Below are 25,136 nucleotides of genomic sequence, written 5' to 3'. Positions count from 1 at the left end.
TGCTAACGGTGAGTGAGCAATTACTGTTCTGGGCTGAAAGCTCCCAGGGAATCGCACAAGGGTCTCCGGGGAAACCCCATGTCCCCAGCCTCCATCAGCCAGGGGCCGAGGCGCAGCAGGAGGGCCCAGTGGACGCCACAAGGTGTGCAGGCCCAGGCACATGAAACACCACCACCAGGGTTAAGGCAGCTGCTTATCAAAATATTTTATTTTAGGAGACCCCTCAAAAAAAGACCCTCCACATTAGACAGACGCCCAACAATATACCCTTGGCCTTTTTTTTTTTTTGGTCTTTCTGTATTTTGTTCATTTTCAAATCAACTAAAACAAATTGATGCTTAAAATAAGACAGGAAGTATTTCCCAGTCAGACTTTAGTGAAGAATATATATATATATTTTGATCCTGGGGACGGGCAGGGACGGGGAAGAGGTTGCTCAGAAGCACTCGGTGTTCCCGTCGACAGCAGGAGAGCCGCATGGCGAGGCCGCGACAGACAGCAGGGCGAGAACTGGCCTCACTGGCAGAGGGAGGAACAGAAGATCGGGAGGGAAGATGTACGGGCTGGCTGATCTGGACGCCTGGGACTTAAAATTTACATAAAACTGCTGCGTCCTCGCTCGGTGCTGCCTGCCTGCCTCTGCTCTGGAAGGGGCCGGTCAGTGTGGTCGGGGGAGGCTGGGGTTCAGCATCATCTTCATTACGTGTGTGTGGCTTCTTTTCCAGCTGAGAAACTTTTTTTCTTTTTTAATATTTAAAAAGAATCACAGCCAAAATAAGACATTGACTGCAAAATCCAAAATGGCTGCGCTTACCCTATTTATAAAAACACGCAAGTCTTTGCCTCTGGTAGGGGAGCCGAGCCCGCAGGGCCCATTACACTTTCCCAGGAATCTTGGCCCGCTTGCGAGCAATGGCGTCCTCCACGGCTTTGAGCTGTTTCAGGAGCTCCTCCCGCCTCGACAGTGTGCTGGCCTTCCCTGATTTCGTGCCAGTGGAGGTGGTGGTGCTGGCATCTGAGGCTTTACCAGGCACACTTGTGACCTTGCTGGAGCTCTTGGACTGCGGTGACAACTGGCGCTTCCTGCAGGGGTGGGAAGGCCATTAGAGGGGTCCGAGCGCCTCTCCCTCTCTGCCATGAGCTCCTGCCAGGCGGGGGACACGAGGCCCCGTCTAGGGGCCTGAGCCCCATCTGCTATACCTGCCAGGCAGAAGGCACCGTCTCCGCAGGGAACAGAGGCCCCCACCCCATGGTGGGTGAGTGCCAGGCCCCAGTCCAGCACCGCGCTAACCTGTCCCTCCTGCTCCTGGTCCTTGTGTGCAGCCTCAGTCTGTGGTGACGTAAGACCCACGCTACAGACTTAGGACCCCTGAGGCTACGGGTGCCCGGGTGTGTGTTGGGGTTGCACAGCTCCAAGTCTTGTGCATCCTGCCCTCCCCATATCTGCCCCCCCACCCCCAAACCTTGACCCCGAGCTACATGGCGCAGCTGCACAGGGACTCAGAGCCAAATTCCTAGGAAAAGGAAATTACTCTCCTATTCCCTGTGCCTCAAATGGAAGGTACAAAAGAGCTGGGACCACCTTCCCATCTGCAAGCTCCCAACTCCCCACCTTAGGCCGACAGTGGAGTGCCTCAGGCCACTCTTATCCCAGGCCCCGCGGCGGGTGCGGCAGAGTGAGATGTGTGGGGCTGCCCTCTTGCTCCAGATCTGAGACGCGCCCCAGCTGCCTCTGGGTCTGCCGGCCCTCCCGAGGCAAAGGAGCCCACGTGGTGTGGTTGTGGCATGGGTGGGGCACTCACCTGTCTGGTGGGGCCACAGGAGCCTTGGAATTCTGGCCCCTCTGCCGCTCTGGCTTTGGGGAGCCGATTCTCCCACCTGACTTCCGGTCCCGAGAACCTGGGACAACGTAAGACCAGGGTCCCAGTTATACATGGGGCTGGCAGCGGAGAGGGCTGGTGCAGCCTTACTGGATACTAGTGACCCCCCTCTATCTTGACAGCTCAGCACAGCTTCCTAATTTCCTCAGCGGGGCCCCAGGGGACCCCTGAGCGCCGAGCTCCAGACTGGTGCCAGGTTTCTGGAGCTGGGCCCCGCTACCAGACTACCAAACCGTCAGCCTATTCCCACAGGAACACGGAGACCCTGCCCACCCTCTGCCCTCACGTTCTCATAGTCGGGTGGAGTCTCCCAGAGCCCGTGTGTTCTGTGCTATCACAAGAGAAGAGAACCCAGCCATCGTCTGTCAGCCAGATATTAGAAATCTGTGACAAAACAGACCAAACCCAACCCAACCCAGTGCTGCCCTGACGGGGTAGCTCAGTTGGCCAGAGCGTCATCCTGATGTGCTGAGGCTGCAGGTCCGATCCCTGGTCAGGGCACACAGCAGCATCAACCAACGAATGCATAAATAAGTGGAACAAGAGGTCGATGTTTCTTTATCTCTAAAAATCAATAAAAAACTGAAAAAACAAAAACAAAAACAAAAAACCAAAACCAAACAAAAACAAAAACAAAAAAACAACAAACAGAAAAACCCCAACGCCACTCGTACTAACTTTTGTTTTGGGAAATAGTTATTTTTCATAAAGAAATGTTATTTGTGCTAAAATATAGTGGCTTACCAGTTATTTAAAAATATTAAGAATTTTTCTCAGTTTTGACTTCTAATACTGTAAAGATCAGAAGTTCCTTGGGGTCCTCTGTCTGTCTCTCTCTCTCTATATATATATTTTTCTGTTTTGTAACTTTTTTTTAACCCTCACCCAAGAACATGCTCATTGATTTTAGAGAAGGGAGAGAGGGAAACATCTATTGGCTGCCTCTCACAGGTGAACTGATCGGGGACCTCTTGTGCACACGCCCACTGGGGACCCACTGGGGACCGAACCTGAACTTCTTGGTTTACAGGATGACGCTCCAACCAAGTGAGCCACACTGGCCAGGGCAAGGGGCCTTAATTTCTTAAAAAATGGACAAGGTCCTGGTCCCTCCACCAGTCGGGTCCCTGCAGGGATAGAGCTCACCTCGGTCTGGGGACACGTTGGCCCGCTTGGCCGGAGGAGGGCTTGGCCTGTCCTTGTCTGAGGGCTCATACCGTTTCCTGCTCCCTTTGTCAGCGGCCTGAAGTACGGGAGGGAGCACAGTGAGGACACAGGGTCTGAGACACTGGCCACCAGGCGGGACACACAGCGAAAGGAACAGAGTGGTGACATCCTCACTCCCACACCTGCTCTCTGCTCCCACAGGTCCCCCCCCACCCAGCTGGCCCTGGGTGAAGCAGGGCCCACGGCTGGGGGGCCTTTACTCGCTGTGGCAAAGGTGCCAGCTGAGACGCTGTGCTCCCTGTGGGGGCCATGCGACGGGACAGGCCCCCAGCAGACTCAGCCTTTTGCCCTTCCAGTCCCATGGGGCCTTGGAGACATCATCTCACAGAGGCCAAGTTTGCTCTGCTCTGTCCCAGTGCTGCCCTGTGGGAACTGGCCAGCTTAGGCACAGGGAAGAAGGTCAAGGGTGTGGGTGCTCCGGGTCAGGGAGAGCACTCCCTGGATGCCATGATGTCCCAGGATGTGCTATAGCAACCTGTCCACCCGGTGCCCGCACGCCCCTGCCTTTCCCACAGGGCTGTCCATCAGGGCAGGGGGATGAGCAGGGCTGATACCCAGCTGCCAAGTTCAAAAGGCCACTTGCTGGCTCCCACTCGGTCTCGGTCCTAGGATGACCCCGAGCTGCGTGTTTCCCTGTGGCTCCCACCAGAAGAGCCTACGGCCTCACCTTGTTCAGCAGTGTCAACTTGATCTCTTTGTGTGCCACAAATGTACCCTGCTGGGGCTGCCCAGGGGGTGCCTGCTGGGGGGTTGTGGGCTGCTGGGAGGATTTACTGCCTGTGGAAGATTTCGAGGATTTGGGTGGCTGTGTGGATGAATCCCTTTTCCGCTTATCCTCTTTAACACCGTCTTCTTTTTTAGATTTTCCTGCTGACAAGAAGGGCTCGGTCACGGTCACCAACACTGCACCAACACTGCACCAACACTGCACCGAGTGCCGCTCGGTGGAGGGGTGTGTTATCAAGCAGGCAACGTGTGTGCAGGGATGAAACTGGGAGGTCACTGCACAGTTTGACCAGCTGCACGCAGTGCTGACAGAGGCTACACGACCCCTCTCTCCACAAAGGGCCAGCCTCTCCTCTGCAGCCACAACACCAGCGCACAAGGAGCCCCCGTACCTTTCTCCTTCTTGGTCTGGGCTGGGGTTGGGGACCGTGAGCTGGCTGAGGACACAGGGCTGGCCAGGTCGGCGTACATGTCGTCAGAGTCCACACTGTGCACTGAGCTGCTGCTTGACGTGGCGCTGGACACCGAGGAGACGCTGCTCACGCTCAGGGACCTAGACACGTACGAGCCTGTTTGTGCCCGCGTGTCCCCAAACAAAAGATGGGCTGGGGCTGGAGGCCCTGGGCAGGGGTGACGTCTACTTTTCCCGACTCCCAGTTTCAGGGGACATGTACCCACCAAACCTTAAATTTCAGAGGGAACCCAAGGTAGTTTAAAGGTGCCACATAGCAGAGAGATGCTCACGCTGTTTGCTGGGCAAGGCATATGACTAAGTGCGACCCGAGAGTTAGCGAGCACGGAACTGAGAGTCCCGGTTAATAATGCACAACGAAGGGAGAGCTTCCACCTGCAGTGACCCCAGACACTAGATGGGAGACCACTTTAACCCATGGCATGTGTCAGGAAAGCTCAAAAATGACAGCCAGTGTCACTGGCCCCTGGTTCTGTCCCAGCTCATGCTGCACAAGGACTTGAAATGCACGAGCTGCTGCATCAGTCTCTGCGGAGCGCTATCTCTGTACCGTGAGAAAACCCCCACCACAGTGTCCTAAGGTCATCAGACACCAGCACAGGGTGTGGCAAGGAAAGGGAGCTCAACACTTTTTTAAAAGTTAGGCCTTTAAACCTATTTAGAAAGATTTGGGCAAATATATATAAACCACCTGCTGCCTAGAAATAAAAGAAAGTTTGACTCAAGGAATCTAAGGACTGGTTCGATACTGCCAACCTTTTAAACACCCGAACAGCAGAATTCTTTTCTGCTTCCTTTCTGAGATCTGAGAGAACTGGCAGTCCCTGGCTGCCTCCGGCACAGCAGGGCTGCGCCCAGCCCTCCACACAAGAACAAGCAGAAAGCCTCGGTGCCAGCCCCTCTCAGACCCACTGAACTGGAAGCGCCCAGCTTCTGGGAGCCCATCAAGGGCTCGTGGGGCAGAAGGCACCTGGGCCCCTCACATGCTTGGAGCCCCTGGGGCAGGCTCCCTACTACACGAGTGTCAGTCTGTTCTCTCCTCTCCAACTCGGTGGAGACAGACAGCTAGCTGCTCCTGACAGCACTGACTGATGGCCACAGGCTGCCTAGGGGAGAAGGAAAGCTCACACCTGAGGTGACCTCTTCTAAGGTCCCTAGACCCTGACTGGGAGGCAGGAGCAGGGGCAGAAGCTGACGGGAACCGGGGCCAGAGAGATGCTGACAGTGACCTGGATCTGGAACTAGAGCCGCTGTAGCTGCTGCCGCTGCCACTGCCACTGATGGTCCGCCTGCAACACAACCAAAAGTCCCGCCACTCACATCTCTGCAGAATCGAAAAGGGCAGACACAGTCTCTCCTCAGAACCAGGGCTAGTCACTGGCCCGAGACAGATGCTTAGCCAGTAACCTGCCACAGATTCGGAAGTGGTTGGGGCCTATTTCCTAAGTGCAACTTTTTCTTAAGAGACATTTCAACTTCTCTACAGCATCCCCACACTATCTCTTTCCAGGGAAGATTCTGGGTGTCAAGGGAGCCCTCCCTCCCCAGGTGGACAGTGTGATGGGCACACGCCTCTCACTGCACTCATGGGGACACCAAGGCTCAGTGAGGTGACAGGACTAGACAAAATCTCACAGATCAGGGACAGAATGGATCCCTGGCCTAGGCTGCTTTGCCCAGGAGTGGCCCCACCTCTAGCCTAGGCATCCAAGATACGGAAATCCCCACGTGGGTCTGCTCACCTCCTGGGGGGGGTCCTTGCTTGTCGCTCTCTCCTCCTGGCTTCCCGAGGGTCTCCTGGCTTGGCGGGCTCGGGGACGGGGGCAGTGGTCTTGGGGACCTGTGGTGGAGCTGGAGGTGGGGCTGGTTTCTTCACTGCTTTCTCTCTGTTTGATAGGATGGAAGGTCAGACCTGGTGGAGGGGCCCAGCTCAGGGCATGTCACAGGGAGGCCCGGTGGGCTGTGGATCCCACGTCACACCAGGCTCTTGGAATGTTTCTGAAGCCGCTAGAGAGCAGCAGCCCTACTTCCCCCTCACAGGCGGCACGGCGAGGGTCCATCTGAGAACCCTGGAGAATAGCAGGGAGCTGGCGCTGTCCGACATCCTGCCCCCACGTGGGGATGGCCCCTTGAGGGTGCTGGGGCACACTCACATGTGGAAAGCACACTGCAGTAAAGAAAGCAGCCCCCCATTTTTTTTTTACCATCAGTGTGGGAAAACCCTCTGCCAGTTTCTTAGTGGTGGTGAGCACTCCTGATTCAGAGGGAGCACGGAGCATGGGCCTGTCTGAGACCCTGTCAACAAAGTGACCTCAGTGGGAAGCAAGGTCTTGGTCAAAAGCAAGCCCAGTGCTGGGGTGAATCAGATCTGTGCCAATGAAAATGACAAAGTGGGCGTCCTGCGCAAGCCCCGGTGTGAGGTTGGGGGGGTGCAGCTGTGGAGGGGATGGACCGTGTCTGCAGGGAGTGTCTGGACTGGCCTGTTGAACCCACTGATTGGTACAATTTAGATGGATGCGGTGCACTGGATATGAATTATACTTCAATACAATTCATTTTTAAAAGTGAGCTGCTCAGGATTCCCTAAATGTTTCTGAGGCAGTTTTCTCGTTCCATATAAGATGAAAAACTGCAGGGTGCAAATTTTCAATGCCCGCCATACAGCAGGTGCAGGGCTACTTCCTGTGAAACAAGTAGCTGCTGGAAGAACAAGTCAGGAGGCAGGGCCTGCGATGGCAAGGACGGCCGGGAGGCGCGCAGGTCCAGTCCCTTGCCCCTCAGGTGGCAGGGTCCACTGAACCACCAACCGCCTCGAAGTGCCGGGGCGGAGACACTGCACGTCAGGTGTTTGTGTGAATGCTAGATGTTTCTAACCTCTCCTGTGGGTCACGTCTCTGAGAAGGACCACTGTGACACAGCCCTGGGGCTGGGCCTGGAGGGGACCTCCCCAGTGCCTGCCTGGTAAGAGCAGAGCTGGTGACATCCTTGTGCTGCGCTTGCTTGGAACCCCAAGGGGCATCGCCATCACCACCCTCCAAGCAGCGGTGCTGGAGCATGAACGCTGTGAGTGCCCCTGGGTCCACACGCCCACCGCCGCGAGTCCTGTCTATGTTCCCTCAGGCTTCTCCACACAAGTGACAGGAGGGAGGGAGAGGGCTGGGCACTTACCCTGCTTTCCCAGGAGGCAGAGCTGGCTCCCCCTTGGTTCTGACAGAAGGTCTGTGTGGGGAAGGCGTTGGAGATGGGGACGGGGACGAGGAAAAGGACCGGGACCTAGGGAGCAAACAGAGGTGTGAGGAGGGACCGCCACAGTGCCTGGGTCCGAGTCTGAGCATGCTGGGACGCTGCTTCAAATTCACAGGGCAGACCACTGTGAATTCCTGCTTGTTGGCCTCGGATTAAATGTGGGCTTCAGAAAGTTCTAGGTCATTTCATAAACTACATCACTTGTATGTAGGGAAAGGAGACTGCTGAGGGGACAGCTGGTGACCCCACTGGTGAGTCCTTCTGAGGCCCTGAGCCAAGGGGCGTGCTAGCTCTGTGAGCACAATGGGAAGGGCACAGGCTCTGCTCTCCATGCTGCAATGAAGCCCTGACGAGGAGACACACAGCCTGAGTGGGCTGCGGCAGCATGGGAGAAATGGAAGGCTACGCCAGGCACCCGGGACCCAGGTGGGCTGGAGGTTGGTGGTGGTGGGGTGGCTCTGAGAGTGGCCAGCAGCACAGGCCCACGTGCAGACATGGTGGTGCTATGTGCCAGAGACTGGCCTGGCTCGGGGAGTGATCCAGCTGATGGACACTGCGATGAGCTCATTTGGACACAAGTTGCACGGGCCGGTAGGACAGACAAAGCGCTAGGAAAGGGGAGCTGGACTGGCTGGAGTCCCAACAGGCGTGGCCTGACCGGCTGCTGCCTCACCATCCCAGGATTCATACCACGCCACACAGGAGGCAACCCTTTGAAAGGTTTAAGGGTTTGCTGTTTTTACTCCCTACTTAGAAACTGCCCTGTAAGATTTTCAACATTTCAGCCAAGCAACACCACCAGCTAAGCTAAGATCAGGCTCTTGCAGTCACACATGCGGCACTGTGAAAACACACAGGAGAAATGCCCATTTCTCTTCCTGTCCTCACACTTGTGGCCCTTGGCTGGGCAGCCTGCCAGGAGTAGAAGGAATGCCAGGCTCACTTCCAAGAAGCGTCAGCAACACTGTGCAGCCCCAAGTCACCACCTGGGAATCCCCTCCTCCCTATTCCCATTCTTCAGAAGGCGTCGCAGAGCCAGTGCCCACATGGGGTGCTGCAGGGAGGCACTCTGCTCATGTTCTCAGGGGCCGCAGGACTGTCCCAGGAGCCAGCCAAGGCGTGGAGCCAGGCCAAGAGGGCTGCTGATGGACGGACACTAGAACGGGCCCCAGCCAGACATCGGTGCAGTATAAACACAAGCCAAGGAAAAGGCTAGGCGGTGAAGAAAGTGCACCTGATTTTGTGGAAACGGCAACAAATTTATGTCCAAGCTGAAAATATCCTGGGACTGGTTCAGGACCCAGGGCTGGGGATCCTGAGTGGTTTCTTTAGAACTGGGTGATGAGGAGGCCGAGCATCCTCCCTGGGGTCCACCTCCGGGAAGGACAGCCGGTTTCCCACCGCCTCTCTCCGGCTCGTGCTGAGGCCCCTCCTGCCCCGTGCCTGACTCAGCGAGAGGAGCCTGGCTAGCCCACCAGGCTGATGATGGTTCTTTCTCCCACTGTTTGTAGCCTCGGGCCTTGTCACAGCTGCCCCAGCCCTGTCCCTGACTTAAGAGACTCCATGTCACGGGGCTTTCTTTTCAGGCTCTCCCAGCGTCCACTGCACATACACTGGGAAAAGTGTAGGTAACCCCCACATAATTGTGATTTCCAAGTTTCCCAGCTTGGCCTTGGGCTCCTTCCCATAGCTTACCAGCCTTGTTCCTTAAATGAAGCCACAAACAAGACTTCCCCCACGGTGGATGCCTTGCTCAGTATCTCTTTTGCCGTTCACCTCACCTCCTACAGGTAGCGTTCCATGACTGCCCCATGACCGGCAGCTGTTCTATAATCCCTGGGTACTGCTTCAGCTTCCAGCAGGAATATCATGAGGCCCCAGGGCCCAGAGCTGACCCTCTAGAAACCCTTAAGAAAAAGTTTCCTTTTCTTTTTCAAAGCTATTGCTATGCACAAGGTTCAACACTCATGGAAAACAGGTCCCCATGTTATCTGTTTGTTCCACAGCCCACTGAAAACATTAACTTGACCAGCAGGTTCAATATAGCTCCAATGACCTATTGCTGCTCTGATCCTCTCTACAACTTTCCTCAAGAAAGACCGGCTGCCAGGAAGGGGTGCCACCGTGGGGGAACAGGCCACCACAGGGGAAACTGGTCCATTTAGTCCCCAGGCATCTGGTGATGTGCTTCCCAGAGAAGCACACGTGCGTGTGTGGGTGGGCCTCTGTATGAGTGTGATGCCTCATTTCTGACTTAGCACACCCCAAAGCAGGCTGACACAGGTGCTGTGTCTGACTGTCTCCTGACGTGCACTGTGTTTTACGATCTCCCAGAGTCTACAGTGAGCTGGCACGTTGCTGTGCATTCTTCAGAATTTGAGACTGTTCTGGAAACAACAGTACCTGGAAGAACCCCGTCAGGAGAGAGATCTGCCATCATGCAGGTGACCTGGCATGACTTGGACCACACCCAGAGGTGCCCAAGTTCACTGCCCCTGCCGAGCCCTGGGGACGTACCTGGACCGGCTGCCTGAGAAGGAGCTATGTCTGGAAGACCGGCTGGAGTAGGAGCTGTAGGATGAGGACCTGGACCGAGACCGGGACGAACCAGAGCCCGAGTAGGACGAGGACCGTGAAGATGACCTAGAGCATCCAAGGGGGAGAGAGGAGAGGCCAGATCTTCTTCCATCCTTGCCCTGCCCTCTGGTGCCTGTCCTTGGGTTCAGGCCCGGATGGCACAGCTATACTCACACACAGACACCCCCTTACTCACACAGATGTACACAGGTAGACATCCCCCCACATATAGCCCCCCACTCACAGACACACTACCCTCACAGGTGCACATACAGATACACCCCCCCTCACAGACACAGAGACACCCACCCTTTGGACACCTTGGTGGACACACTCCAGTCCCATCCCCCTTCTAGTGGGAATGGTGTTTGGAGACCAAGACCTAGATGCTGGGTGTCTCACTTGCTGGGACACGGCTCCCAGGCCTTCAGTGTGCAGAGCCAGGACACGGTTGCCGTGTGTGCATGTGTCTGACTCTCAGACACAGATCTGTGTATTTCTCTACCTGTCCATCTGTGTACACAGTGAACCCTGAATCCACACTGATGTCCCCAGTCCTGGCCGCACACTGCAGCTGCCCTGGATGCCCCCTTTCCGATCTATAACACCTTTCCCTGGCAGAGGGAGCCCCAGCTCTCACCATCCACACCTTCCTCACTTGTTTGGGCAGAGCTAGTGCACATACAGGTTTCAGAGCTGCTAACCCAACCTTGCAGGAGAAACGGACTGACTGACTGGATGACTCGTCCTGTTCCGCAGGTCTCTCCTCTCAGTGTCTCTCCCAGAGTGACCCAGACAAGCGTTCTCCCCTCACAAACACCCCCCACCCCGCCCTGGTTCACCCGCCAGGTCTGTGTTCCACGCTGAGCCACCCGCATCCTGGCTGATCTCAACACGTGAGGCTGAACCCAGGTTCCAAGTGCCGGTGTTGTCTGCTGCCGAGGCTCCAGCATCCGGGTACTCACTAAGCCTTGACTAAACTAACAGATGCCTGTTTAGTCCTACGGACTTTTCCCCAGGGCACTACGGTACATCGCTCCTGTGGTGTTTAGGAACCAGCCATTCGCACCAGCCCCGCCTCCTTACCTGGAGGAATTGGAGGCAGAGGCTGATGAGGCTGATGTTTTTCGACGCCTTCGTGCACGGCTAGGGGAAACCGATACCCCAAGTTTCTTCTTGGGAGACTTGGACCGGCGCCAAGGGTCCTTCCACTCATCTGCTCGCTTCACCTGTGGCCCAGTAGAGGCTGCCTCCTTCTTTGGTGGCTCAGTTTGACGGCTAAAAATACAGAGGAGTTAGCAATTCTCAGGTCACCTTCCATTTGGCAGTATTGCTATTTTGTGAAAGAAACTGAGAAGTGAGATTTTTGAGGAATGCCTAAAAAATAAAAGGTCATCTCCAAGAGGTAGCAGATATTCCACTTACAACAATACTTATTCAAAGAAGACACGCATAGTTCTCTCCATAAAAGGTTTCTGCTCACACGTGTTATTTTCGAGGGGAACACCCATCTTCTCCTTCACTGTTCCTAACTGTACTGGTGTTTCCTTTTTTGAGAATAATTACTTATTGAATTCCTATCTGCTCCAAGCTCTGGGAAGGACAGGGACGGAGTCACCCTTATCTAACACATATTCTCTATAGCTGGTACACAGTAGGCACACAATAAATACCTATAAAATTAAAGGGTAATAAAGTATTTTTTTCAAATGCATTAGAATTGGGAATTATCAAACCCAAGTCTTTAAAAGACTAGTTTAATCAACACAGAGAACATCCTGATGAAAACCCAGGGAGAAGAGATGAGAAAGTGGCCCAGAGAAAGTCACAGGAGCTCCTACACAATAGCCACTAACTGCAAGTGTCAAGACTGAAGGCTGGTGGCTTAGCGGGAGGACAGTCTGCTGGGCAATTCCTCCCCAATCCTGGCAGGACTGTGTAAACGCTGATTACAGGTGGGCAGATGAGACCACCTGGAATGGAATCAAATCAAAGCCTAAACACAAAGGCCACTCTCTGCACTGGAGAACCTGGGAGTTGAGGGAGGCTGTCCGTGGTCACAGGCTGTGGGAACCTACCCACTGCTGCCCAGGAGCTCAGGGTGGAGAGAAAGCAGGAGTGGGAAGCTAACAGCCCTTGGGAGGAGGCTCAGCACCAAGCCAGAAACACCCACAGAAACAGAAATCCCTACACGCCTCAGCATCCCCACTTAAAACATGGGCCGACTGCAGGGTCCCAGAAACACCGAGAGGGGTTTGGCATGAAGGGACCTGCTGGCCCCATGGTTTTTTAAAATTAATCACAACATTTTAAGTTCATTTAAAATGTTTAGCAAATACAGAAAGCAGAGTTCTCTCTCTCTCCAGGGACAGCCAGCAGTTAGCATCTCCACCTCTCCTTCCCACCTCTCCCTTCCCACCTGTCTTTCATGCTCCGTGATGCACACTTACACATGTGCTCACATTGCCTCTGAACACACTGGGACCTGCCTGGGACTGCTCGACTGGCAGCGGGAGCATCTCTTTCAAGGTATCCGTTGGTGGAGACCAGGTCTTTCTTGGCTGTGTGGTAATTCCCTGTCAGGTGCATGTAATCTGAACATTTCTACACTGTTAGCTGTTTCTAACTTACATAAAAAAAACACACACAGCCCTGGCTGGTGTGGCTCAGTGGACTGAGCACCAGCCTGAAAACCAAAAGGTCGCGGGCTGGATTCCCAGTCAGGGCACATGCCTGGGTTGTGGGCCAGGTCCCCATTTGGGAGTGAACAAGAGCCAACTGACTGATACTTCTCTCACTCCCTTTCTCCCCCCCCCCCAAAATAAATAAATCTTTAACAAAAAATAAAACAGTTAAATTAAAAAATACCCCCCCCCACAAATAACATTAAAATGACTCTAAATACAAAACTCATAGACATCTTTTTTTTTCAAAGGGTGAATTCCTAAAAAAGTGAAACCAGTAGGTCAAAGAAGATAAGGATCTTACAAGTTTGTGGTGAACTGTCACACATTTGCCCCTAAAGTGAAAGTGACTTGTGATAGCCTCACCAGTACAAGGTGCCCATTTTACCTCCTTCTCAGCAATGCTGGGCTCCTGTGTTACCAGTGAAGCACCATCAGCATCACCAGATAAAAATAACACCCAAATCCTGGCAACTGTGTTAGAAAGAACAAGGGTCTCAAGGTCTGGGTGGTCCATACAAATGCTATTCTCGCTAAATGCTAAAATGAAGCACAGTATTTTGCAGACGCAGTTGTAACCCGATGAGCTTGACTGGGACCCAACAACTGCACGTGCAGAAATGGGCTCCTGTCTGTTCCCGGCAGCACCGCCCAGGGCTGTAGGGCTCTGTCTCCTGCGCTTCCTGGCACCTGTGAGTTCTGGTCGTCTGCCTCGTTCTTGGCCAGCTTTCTAGTAAGCTCTTCATTTATGAAGAACTGGAACCCATTCCCAGGCTATTTGCTGTTTAAGGTGTTTGGTGGTAGTGTTTGACATACAGAGCATGACACTTCAACTGTCAAAGCAACTCCTTTCCCTTCTCCTGTGCAGCTTCCTTTAGCCTGATACAGTCCCCCATTGCAAGTCACATTTACTCGAATTTTTCTTCTAGTTGATCCGGAGTTTCTTTCTTTTGATCATTCCCGAAGCACTGGCTAACCAGCTTCTCTTTTGCAAACGGTTTGTGGTGTGATGCCACTTCTGATGAATATAAAAGTTCTTCTGAGGGGAAGTGCTCGTGGGCTGAGCTCTCCCACTGATCTACTCCCATTCTGGAATCGTATCTGCAGATAGGTCACCAATATACAGGTGGTCCCCAAGTTATAATGGTTCACAACTTATTTTCAACTTCATGGTGGTGTGAAATACGCATTCAGTAGAAACTACTTCAAATTTTTATCTTTTCCCAGGCTAGTGGTATTTGGCACGATATACTGTCTTGTAATGCTGGGCAGGGGCAGGTCCTAATCCGCCACGAAACTGTGAGGGTCAATAACCAAGATGCTACAGCGTATTCATTTTGTTAAATGATTTTGCTCAGCTGTAGGCTAATGTGAGTGTTCTGAGCACATTTAAGGCAGGCTGGGCTAGATGTTTGGTAGTTAGATGTATTAAGTGCAATTCTGACTCACAATATTTTTAATTTACAGTGGGTTTATTGGGATGTGATCCCCATTATAAGTCGAGGAACATCTGTAGTTAAAATGTCCAATACTCTTACTTTTCAAAGATTGCTTGGTATGTCCTGCCTAGTTTGATCTACAGAAGATCTTTAGTAACACTATCCAGACCCTGCTCCCCAAGTCCCACTGGGCTTTGGATTAGAATGTGATTAAACTTATGAATATCCCCTTGCTATATTCATGTCTCTTTTCATGGATGTCAGCACAGGATAATAGTTTTCTACCTTTTGGGGGTAGATTTTTAGTTCTATTACAAATTTGCCACCACCAGCATCTCAGCCATCTTGGCCTTGCTATGACCAGCATCTGGTTACATTATACCACAACATATAAAAACCACTGCCTGTTGATACATTCAGAACTTTAAAATCAATCAATCCACTGACTAGAAATTTCTATGCCTACCATTTGCCCAGAGTCTCAAACCAGAAGCAACACCCACCATTTAAAAACTGCCCCGAGGATGCCCTAAACTGAGGCATAAAATCCCTGTTCCCTTGGCCCAGTCCCTGAGACATATGAGCACACAAACTTGTAAGCGTATTCTGAAAAAGTAATCCAGGAAGGAGGGAGGCAAAACCTGTCTGACAAACCCAGCCTGTCACAGGCCATTGGGAGCTGCTTTCACCTTTATATTTCCTGTGTCATTTTAGTTCTAAAAATGCAACAGGAAATGGAACACCTTGGTCACTAGGCTTTTCATTAGTCACCAAAGTGGCCCAGCTCTGTCAGCTTGCAGCTCTTCTCACACAGGGAGAGAGGAAGAGATGGAAACCAAGGGAATAATTCATGATGCATCCGTGACAGTACTGAAAGTTCTTGCTGTAGTGAAGGGGGAGGAGAAAGAATGCCGAACCCTGACCCCATCACAGCATGGAAAAGAAAACCACTCAGGCCACAGAGAGGTGGCCAACACAGGCCCCCACAATTTCTTAGAGGTAACATTTCCTCACTAGAAAGAATTTGCCATTCACTCTGAACATAAGACTGTAAGTCTCAAACTGAGCTGCCTCCTTTAACAGTGTTAGAACAAGGCCTGGCGGTGTCCCTGAAGTTTCTCACTTTCTGGGCTGGTGCCACGGATGAGCCTGAACACATCACCCCCAGTGCAAGTCCTACACAGATGGAGCAAACTGCCGGGGCCACCCGCCCTCCCCTGATGTAACAAGCCTGGCCACAACTGCACTTTAAAAAGTGAAAGTATTTTAATAATGTTGGGGGTACCCGGATATAGAAAAATCATGCAGATGGCACAAAATGAAGTTCAGGGATCACTATGTTAACGAGTGACTCTGTAGGCCATCATAGTCAAATACTAATGTGCGGAGGCCCAAGTGGTTTCGGTCCCCAGACTTGGAAGACCCAAACCAGAAAGCAAGGTTTTCAGACTTGGATGCAAAACTTAAAGCATCTATTGTAATGGTAGATCTAAAAATTTGTATTTATTTATTTGTAGAGAGAGGGGAAGGGAGGGAGAAAGAAACATCAGTGTGGGGTTGTCTCTCGGGTGTGCCCCACTGGGGACCCAGCCTGCAACCCAGGCATGTGCCCTGACTGGGAATCGAACCGGTGACCTTTTGGTTCGCAGGCCATCACTTAATCCACTGAACCACACCAACCAGGGCTTAATGGTAGATGTTTTGAAAAGAATGACTGAATTAAGTAATAATCAATAAAAACTTCATGAAAAAAATTCCATTTGAGAAAAATGTTCACATTATATTGGGGAAGGGCAGAGGGGAAGAGGCAAAGTCAGGTATTCTCTTAAACTCTCAGTTTGGGAGTGTGGCCAACCTATGACAGCAGGAGTTGTCAACAGGCCAGCTTTTCTTCTCTTTCTCTTTATTCTTTAGAAGGTTTTTAAAACTTTAAAATTTTCCTAAGTTTTTAGGAAAGTTTTTAAAACTTTCCTAAATTGTCATGGTTTCCATTTATTACAGAAACACCCCAAATGCTACTTAATTTTTTTTCCATTTCTGCAAAGAAAATCTTTCAATACTTTTGACAAGTACATACTCTCAGGAATTTTACTAATAATTTTAGTGATGTGTTGTCATCTGTTATAAGAACCTCAAAAGAGCCCTGGCTGGTGTGGCTCAGTGGACTGAGTGCCGGCCTGGGAACCAAAGGGTCACTGGTGCGATTCCTTGTCAGGGCACATGCCTGGGTTGCAGGCCAGGTCCTCAGTAGGGGGTGCGTGAGAGGCAACCACACACCGACGTTTCTCTCCCTCTCTTTCTTCTCTAAAAATAAATAAATAAAATCTAAAAACAAAACAAAACAAAACAAAACCTGCAAGGAGTAGGAAAGCGCCCCTGCCCACTGACTGAAGGCTCTGGAGTGTCACGTAGCTCATGAATAGCACAATGCCATGGATGTCAGTCCTCAATGGTCTCTAAACGAAACGCCAGCAGGTGTTGTCCTATGCACTGGAGCAAATTAAACTCGACCCAGTTAGTAAGGGAGCAATAACTAGGGGCAGAGCTTAGGCTGATGTGCCCTGGAATTCTGGTGAAGCTGGCACTGCTGACCGTGGAACTGATGACCCTGGTCCCAAGGTGGCCAGACAAGTCTGCTCAGGCAGTGGGGTCATGATGGTGCCTCGACCCACTGGCAGGGAAGCAGGGCTGCTTCTGCTTTCTGAGAGAGCCCAAGACACCCAAAGCTGAAGTGCTTCTCTCCCTGAAGACAATACCCCAGATGAGAGCCTGGAAAACTAGAAAGACAAACAAACTACACCCAAATGGAGAAGAGCAGGCTTGCCACCATTTTTACACATGCCACCAACCAAAGCTAAAGATGTGGACAGGAAGAAAACCCAGCTGAATGGAAACAGCTGGCAAGGTAAGATCTCAGTCAGGGATACTGGCATCAAGAGCTGGCAGAATAGATTTGGAATTTGCATAAACACTTCTAAACTGAGAGGGGGAAAAAACCCTTTGGTAATCTTGGACAGAGGAAGTGGCCTTAACTAAGCACAGCTACGACACAGCCTTATCTCCCAGGCAGCTGATCCTTTGTTCAAGGCCACCGAGAGAGTCCCCAAGGAGCAGAGGTCAGCTGCTCTATGACTGTCAAACAAAAATGTCGTAACAACACACAACAAAGGGGCCTTGAGTCAACTCAGGAGGAGCTCACATCTTACATCAGCCCAGAGGTGTCAGTACCAATGATGCAAGGTCGCCACAGTGAGTGTATCTGGAAACTCCGACCAGCCAGCTGTCAGGTTTGGGGTCAAAGGTTAAAAAAAAAAGATAAATAGGCTAAAGGTTCTCCTCTGAAATCAAAAGGGTTAAACATCTAGTAAAGACACAAGAAAAGGGAATTTGAAACATGTGGATTTTCTCACCGACCTCACTCACAGTCATGTTTGGAGAAACACAACACCATTCATAGCAGCTCCTCTCTGCTAGTTCATCCGGGAACCTTTGTGGAGCATTAACACTGCTCACCTCCCTTAACACTGAGCAGAACTGCCCACACAAGTCCCCAGGTACGCTTGGGGCTGCCATGCCCCTTTCCTGGACTATCCTGGTGGCCCCTCCTGCCTGGACCCCAAGTGCACACTCCCTTTGAATCCCCTTTGTCCCAAGCCATACAAATCAGGAGGCTCCAATTCCCAGCTCACCTGGGTGGACACCTGCCAACAGAAGAAATGCCAAACCCCAATCCATTCCTCCCTTTGGAATGCCCACCTTGCGTGAAGTCCCATGCATTCCCCACAGAGGACTATCATTATTTTTTATGATCCACCCAGATGGCTGTAAACCCTCCTCCAAAGTCTACCATGACGTGTGGCCCTCTCTTAGGGACTACACATAAGTAAGAATGTGATCTGACTTGTATTTCCTATTCATGTTTCTCAACTCTGCGTCTTTCTCAGGACTGAGCAGAAGGCCTGCAGCACATGGCAATGCATGCTGAATCAACGGGGCCCAGAGCAAGTCCCAGAACCCTGACCAGGGAGCCTTGATGGAGTAGGGCATTCCAAGGGCCTGCGGACCAACACTAAGGACTGTCATCACAGGTGTGACCTGGGGATGAAAAGACCCGTCGTTTTAATCCTTAGATTTTCAAAATGTGTTTAAACTTCATCACGAGCAGGTAAACCTAAGAAAACTGTAACTATGAACACCACCACCACCACCACCACCACCACCACCACCACCAAGAGTCCGTGCTGTTTCAAGTGGTGTGTATTAAGACTTCCTATTTCCACGGTGAGGACTTGTCATTTAAATACATTTTCTGAATTTCCAAGAATATGAACATTGCCTTAGGTTCTTTAATGCCACTCATTTCTCCACTTCCCACCCTTGGTCCCCACAGTGAAAACACACTGCTGTACCTAAAAACAGAGTAAGGTTCAAACAGGCTTAACAATGTCTGATTCATGATTGTATCTGTATGCATCTGTATTATCTAATGCCTACCCGTATCAGATGTCTATACTTAGCCTTGAATGCACGAGAGATCACTATTTATCTTTTCATCTTGATCAAACAGTTGGGCAACTTCTGAACAATTCAGTGTGTAAGGAGCCAAGAAATTAAATAGGATACACTTTTTCTCAAAGAAGCTGTGGGCACAAGAACTTTCTCCAAGTCAAGAAATTAAGCTCTGCCCAGGATACAGCAGAATGAGAGATTAGAAAGGTAAAACAGGTTTACTGAATTGTCAGGGGAGTCTTTTGTGTAACAGAAAGGTCAGTGCCAGTTTTGAAGCTGAGTGTAAGTGCTGGGGAATCTAACTCGGAGCAGTCTGACCGCCTGGCTCACCAGGGAGCAGCAGGGTAACAACAGAACCGGGAATGGAGTGGGAGGCGGAAACTGGCCCATCACAGGGCCTAGGATAGCACCACACTGCTTCCCCAGGTCATGCACATCTTGCGTGGGTGCTGATGGCAGTCCAGGTGTGGTCATCTGACACAATCGGGACAGTAAATGCATGCAATACCACCATGGGGGCCTGGGTACAATCACTCCCAACTCATAATGTTCAAATTCAGGGAATCAGTGAATTTCACAATGTAAGATGTGCACACCAATGGGAAGGCACTGAAAGGTGGTGATAAACCACCCACTGCCTCTCTGAGACAAAGCAGAGAGGAAACCGAGAGGCCCAGCACCATGCTAAGCATGGCCAGAGGAGAGGCTGTCGGGCCCGAGAAAACAGGGAGGGTAAAAGTCGCCATAAGTTGAGGGAAACCGTGTGTGTGTGTGTGTGTGTGTGTGTGTGAATATACACACACACACACACGTATCTCATGGACAGTCAGAGCAGACTTGAGTGACTGTGTGACTGTCGTCCTTCTTTCTGGGGTGGCAGAGGGCCATACAGTCTCAGCCACTGCTGTAAGGGTGAGTCTGAGCTGGACAGAAACACACAGGGTGGTGGTCCATGTTCAACTGCAGGTACCCTCTCTAACCCAGGTACTCTCTGCCCTAGAACAGCTGAGCCTTTGTGATGGAGTTACAAACCCCTTTGAAGAAAACTATACATGCCCCCCAACCCAGCCTGAGACCCTTGGTGTACCTCAAACTGGAAACCTGCAGGTTAGCACAATAATACCAGGGCAACCCTGAAGGTGAATCGACAGCCCACCCAACACCACACTGACAGGCCTTGCACAGGATGCTGGCAGTCCTAGGTGACCAGAAACCTATCTGGGAAACAAGGAAACTACTAAGCTTTAGTGAGTGTGAAAAAAGGGGTGGGAACAGGTGCTTCCTTATGAGGATTACCAAGTATCCTAGGAAATGAAGAGCCTACCATTTCAACCCTAAGTGGCAGTAAATCTCAGACACACAGGTAGTCTGAGAAATTCCTCCAGCAAGGTCCCAGTTACTACTTATATGTAGAATGAAATTCATTTGTCTATGCCAAAGAATGTCCGGGTTTCCCTCCTCAGCTCCACAGAGAAAGCACAGACACTGGCTTGGCTGTAGAGTAGACAGAGGTTTCACAAAAGAATTTTCGCCTATTTACATAGGTGCATTCTGTAGAATTACATAGAGGTTATTGTTAAAAGGTTCTGCTCTATCTAAAAATAGCACCAGTATAGGAGTGAGCAAAAGTTCTCAGAAGGTGTAGTTACATGGGTGAAGAGTGATGCTATCACTAAACACAGTGACACTACATCCAGCCTGGGAGGTCTACAGAAAAGCTGAGAAATCCCCGAGGTAGAGATTTGAGAGACAGATCACCAACTACCTGTCTTAGATGGGTACAGATTGGGTAGGTGAAGGAGAACCACAGGAAAGAGGGCTGACAGGCGGGGGAAGAAGGGAGCCCCTGGGATCTTGCTGGTTTGCGCCTCTCTCTCTCCTGGTAATGGGGTGTCTGGCCTTGAAGCTCTTACTGGTGCAGATGAAACAGAAGAACTACCATACTTTATTGCAGTTTAGCATTGTCCACTCCTACTTAGGTCCATTAGACCCTGCGAGTAAGATTTCTGGTGCAGATTCTGTCCTCACACGGTGGTTAAAGACAAAAGCCACCCAAGTGGCTCTTTCTTAAGGTAGTTATGTCATCCTATTTTAGGTGAGAAAAGTTCTTTTCATCCAGCCTGTCAGAGGCTAAATAAGTGAGCTCTTCTGTAAAAGGGAGATCATATAAAAGCATTACTGCAGGGAAATCCAGCCACCTCCTGAAGTGGTCATGCCAGCTCTGGCTGATCAAGGCAAAGAAAGCAGGAGGCTGCACTGAAAATTCTGCTTTCGTGAAAACCCAGCCCTCAGGCTGGTAGTGAGGCTGATGGAGCTCCAAGTAGGGGAATCACAGATGGAGTTCAACACTCCCTAGCATCAGTGAGATGGGCTAAATCTAGATCAAGTGACAGGAGTGCCCCACCTCTGCTGATGGCAGTAGGTGCTAGGGGTGGAGCCCCACAGAAGCACAAGTTAAGAGTTTGGAGAGGAAAAGAAGGGACAAACCAAGTAAGAAATGCAGGGTAGGGGTGGGGTGGCACAGAGAACAGACCAACCTAGTTTGGTGAGAAAAGTTCCATGGGATTTTAGGAAGAACTCATTTAGTCAAGCTTCCTGAACACTGACCTACTAATTAAGCTGAGTCACTTTCCTCACTTCCAAATCTATGATTCTGCAAACACAGGCTCTGGAGGCTGTTCACAGCAATCTGCTGCTTGGGGGCCAAATAAATGCTGCTGCTTTTAAATCACTTTTTTTTTTATTCATATACGCTTTACTCTAAAAAGGTCAGACGATACTGGAGATAACAGTGAGCACTAGACGGGCATCTGTACCATGAATTAGTAACAAGCAGAGAAGCCCAGCTGACCTGTCTGGCTGTCCTATAACATGGCTCTCTAAAATGTACTTTCACAGGCATAAAACCACTCTCCTGGGTCCCTCAGCTGGAAATAGACATCTGACTTGGAAGAACTGCTTGGCTTCTTGGAAATAAGCAAGACTAACATGTTAGTAAGGGCTGGGGAAGGGGTCCAGAGCCTCAGTAAATATGCTTATCAACTGCAAAACCACAGAAGTGGACTAGCTGATGTGATTAGGACACCACGGAGCTACATGGTCAGTGATATCCTAGACATCACTTGCCAGTCTTTCTTGTGTCTCTGCTTCCAAGACTGGGGATCTGGATATGCATCAAAACAGTCATTTATGAATCTGGAAAGCAGGCTGAGTTAGTTCTGTTTGCAGACCTCGGCCTGCAATTTTACTCGGTCTACAGCACTCACTTGTGCCACATAAGGTAAAAACACAGGCTGCTACCATATCAAAAACTCATTTATGGCTCTATCAAATGTTCATGAGCACTAGCTTTAATGGCAGCCCCAAGACTGCAGTGTCCACCAGGGATTTTGTTCTAGAAGGGCAACAAGTGATAACAGATAAGTGAATGAGGAGACGGTAAGAGCCACGAGGGATAATAAAGCAGGTGGGAAGACAGGAAGAGTGAGTGGGGCGACCTCTCTGAGTAGTGGGATTTGAGCAAAGCCCTGAAGACACTGGGGCAGAGGGAATGGCAAAGGAAAGGCTGAGGCCAGAATGTGTTTGATGAATAGCAAAGGGGTGGGAGTAGCTGGTGAATGTGAGCAGAAGGGCACCGGGCCTCATCTCTGAGGAGTGTCCAAGTGGGGAACACAGCCCTAGGGCCAAGTCCATGCTGGAAACACTGCACATTTCTGGGGAAAGGGCTTCTATCAGCAAGGGTCTTCAAAAGGACCAACAGAAAGATCAAAATCAAGCTTTTCTATTCAAATTAAAAGAATGATTACTGTAACAGAAAGATTGATCAAAGCAGCCTTTTAAAGAACAAACCCTCTTAGAATATGTAATTTACCCTTGAAGTTATTTAAGAATATCACTTTGCCTAAGGTTAGGAAAGCATAAAAAAAATTACAACAAATTTGGGGAGGTCAAGTCATCGCAATTTAGATGGAAACAGTCAAAACTGGAGCTTATCACAACTAAGTGTCCTGATGCAGCCACGAATAACCCTAAGATGAAAGACTACAGTCTTGACATTTACTTTCAGCAATACAACTCGTACACGGGAAAAGAGCCTGTCTAATCAAAAGGTCAAGAAAAGGGATGATTGCCTGGTTTCATCCACCAAAAAAACCCTGTCAGAGTTAACAAACAAGCTCAGCACAGTTGCAGAATACAAAACCAACATACGGAAATCAGCTGCACACCCGTACACTAATAACAAACTATCTGAAAATGAAACAACCCCATTTACAACTGCATCCAAAATAATACTTAGGAATAAATTTAACCAAGGAGATGAAGGATATCTACAAAAATACCAGATATTGATGAAAGAAACAAACAGAAAGATATTCTGTGCTCATGTACTGGAAGCATTAATACTGTTAAAATGTCCATACTACCAGCAAAGTGATCTACAGATTCAATACAATTCCCATCAAAATTTCAATGGCATTTTTCATAAAACTAGAAAAAACCCCCCTAAAATTTGTATGGAACATCAAAAGACCCCAAAATAGCCAAGCAATCCTGAGTAAGAACAGCAAAGTTGGAGGTGGCACACTTCCCAATTTCAAACAATACCACAAGGCTATAGTAATCAAAACACTATGGTATAGATAATAAAAAGCAGACACATAGATAAATGGAATAAAACAGAGCCCGGAAATAAATTCTTGCATACAGGGTCAACTTACATTTTACAAGGGAGCCATAAATGCTCAATAAGGAAAGGACAACCCTGACCAGTGCAGCTCAATTGGCTGGATGTCCTCCTTTAAAGCCAAAGGTCACTGGTTCACTTTCCGGTCAGGGAATATGCCTGAGTTGCAGGTTTGGTCCCTGACTGGGGCATATATGAGAGGCAGCTGATTGATGTTTCTCTCCCTCTCTTTCTCCCTCCCTTTCCCTCTCTCTAAAAGTAAACAAAATCTTAAAAACAAACAAACAACAAAAGGTTTTTTAAAAATGGGCAAAGAATCTGACTAGACATTTCCCAAAGAAGACATACAATCAATAGATACATGAAAAAATGCTCTACATCACCATAGAAATGTAAATAAAAACCATAATGTGGTATCTCCTCACACCTGTGAAGATAGCTATTATTGAAACAAACAAACAAACAACAACAAACAAGCCAGAAATAACAAGGGCTGGAGAGGATGTGGAGAAACGGGAACCCTGCTGCACCACTGGTAGGAATATAAATTGGTGTAGCCACTATGAAAAACCCTATGTAGGTTCCTCAAGAAATTACAAATAAAACAAACATAAGATCCAGCAATCCAATCCTACTGCTGGGTGTACATCCAAAGGAGATGAAACCATTCTCAAGATAGCTGCACTTCCATGTTCACTGCACATCATTCACAATAGCTGAGACATGGAAACAACCTCACTGCCTACCAACAGATAAATCGATAAAGACAAAAGTGGTGTATATATTCAATGGAATGTTATTCAGCTTCGAAAATGGACCTCCTGATACTTGTGACAACATGGGAGGATTTTGAGGGCATTATGCTAAGTGAAATAAGCCAGACAACAATTCTCTGTTCTCACTGTATGTTGCATACTGGAATCTAAAAAAGCCAAATACATAGAAACAGAGCAGAATGGTGGATGCCATGTGCTAAGGCGTGGGGGAAATGGGGAAGATGTTGGTCAGATGATACAAATTTTCAGTTATAAGGTGAGTAAGTTCTGGGATCTAACACACGGCATCGTGTCCAGTGTTAACAATACTGTATTACATATATAAGCTGCTAAGAGAGTGGATCTTAAATATATAACTAAACACACACAAAAAGTAATTACATGAAGTGGTGCTGGTATGAACTTACTTTAGTGTAGTAATCATTTCAAAATATAAATGTGTCAAATTATCACATCATACACCTTAAAATTACATGACACTACATGTCAACTGTACCTAAATTAAGCAGGAAAAGATAGAGCCCTCCCCTTAAGTAGACAAAAAAGAAAGGAAAGAAAGTGAACATGATCATGAAAGTGACATGATAGCCCACGGATGGAAGAAAGTGTCTGCACACTAGACACCTGATGAGGGACTTGCACCTGGAATATGTAAAGAACTGTTACAACTCAATAATAAAGACTGCCAAATTCAAACATGTTCAAAGGATCCAAATTGATATTTTTCCAAAGGAGACACACATGTGGCCCATAGCACATGCAAAGATGCTCAACATCCTTAGTTTTCTGAGGAAAGCAATTTAAACTACAATGAGATAGCACTGCACACCCACCAGGATGCCTATAATCAAAAAGGTACCCAGTGTTGGCAAGGATAAGGAAGAAAGTGGAACCTTAGACATGTCTGCTGGGAATG

General features: G+C 49.7%; 1 protein-coding gene across 5 annotated transcripts in view; it reads right to left on the bottom strand.

Moving 5' to 3' along the window:
* Positions 1-180: 180 nt before the first annotated feature.
* The window catches only part of ZC3H18 (zinc finger CCCH-type containing 18), a 60,713-nt gene continuing 35,757 nt past the window's right edge, over positions 181-25,136 (bottom strand). For 3 of the 5 annotated variants that reach the window (XM_028534767.2, XM_036012389.1, XM_036012390.1), the window contains 10 exons: positions 11,215-11,406; positions 10,069-10,194; positions 7,474-7,578; positions 6,048-6,191; positions 5,535-5,594; positions 4,226-4,386; positions 3,775-3,977; positions 3,027-3,123; positions 1,803-1,899; positions 181-1,083 (listed from right to left, as the gene is read on the bottom strand). In XM_028534767.2, the coding sequence (XP_028390568.1) occupies positions 876-1,083; positions 1,803-1,899; positions 3,027-3,123; positions 3,775-3,977; positions 4,226-4,386; positions 5,535-5,594; positions 6,048-6,191; positions 7,474-7,578; positions 10,069-10,194; positions 11,215-11,406 (1,393 nt within the window). In that variant the 3' untranslated portion in view covers positions 181-875. The remainder of the gene's footprint in view (positions 1,084-1,802; positions 1,900-3,026; positions 3,124-3,774; positions 3,978-4,225; positions 4,387-5,534; positions 5,595-6,047; positions 6,192-7,473; positions 7,579-10,068; positions 10,195-11,214; positions 11,407-25,136) is intronic. The other 2 variants (XM_028534765.2, XM_028534768.2) reach the window with 1 other exon arrangement.

The sequence above is a fragment of the Phyllostomus discolor genome, chromosome 12, assembly GCF_004126475.2.
Source record: "Phyllostomus discolor isolate MPI-MPIP mPhyDis1 chromosome 12, mPhyDis1.pri.v3, whole genome shotgun sequence".
Lineage (NCBI taxonomy): Eukaryota > Metazoa > Chordata > Mammalia > Chiroptera > Phyllostomidae > Phyllostomus > Phyllostomus discolor.
Note: the sequence above shows the minus strand (reverse complement) of the source record. Positions and strands in the feature narration are given on the sequence as shown.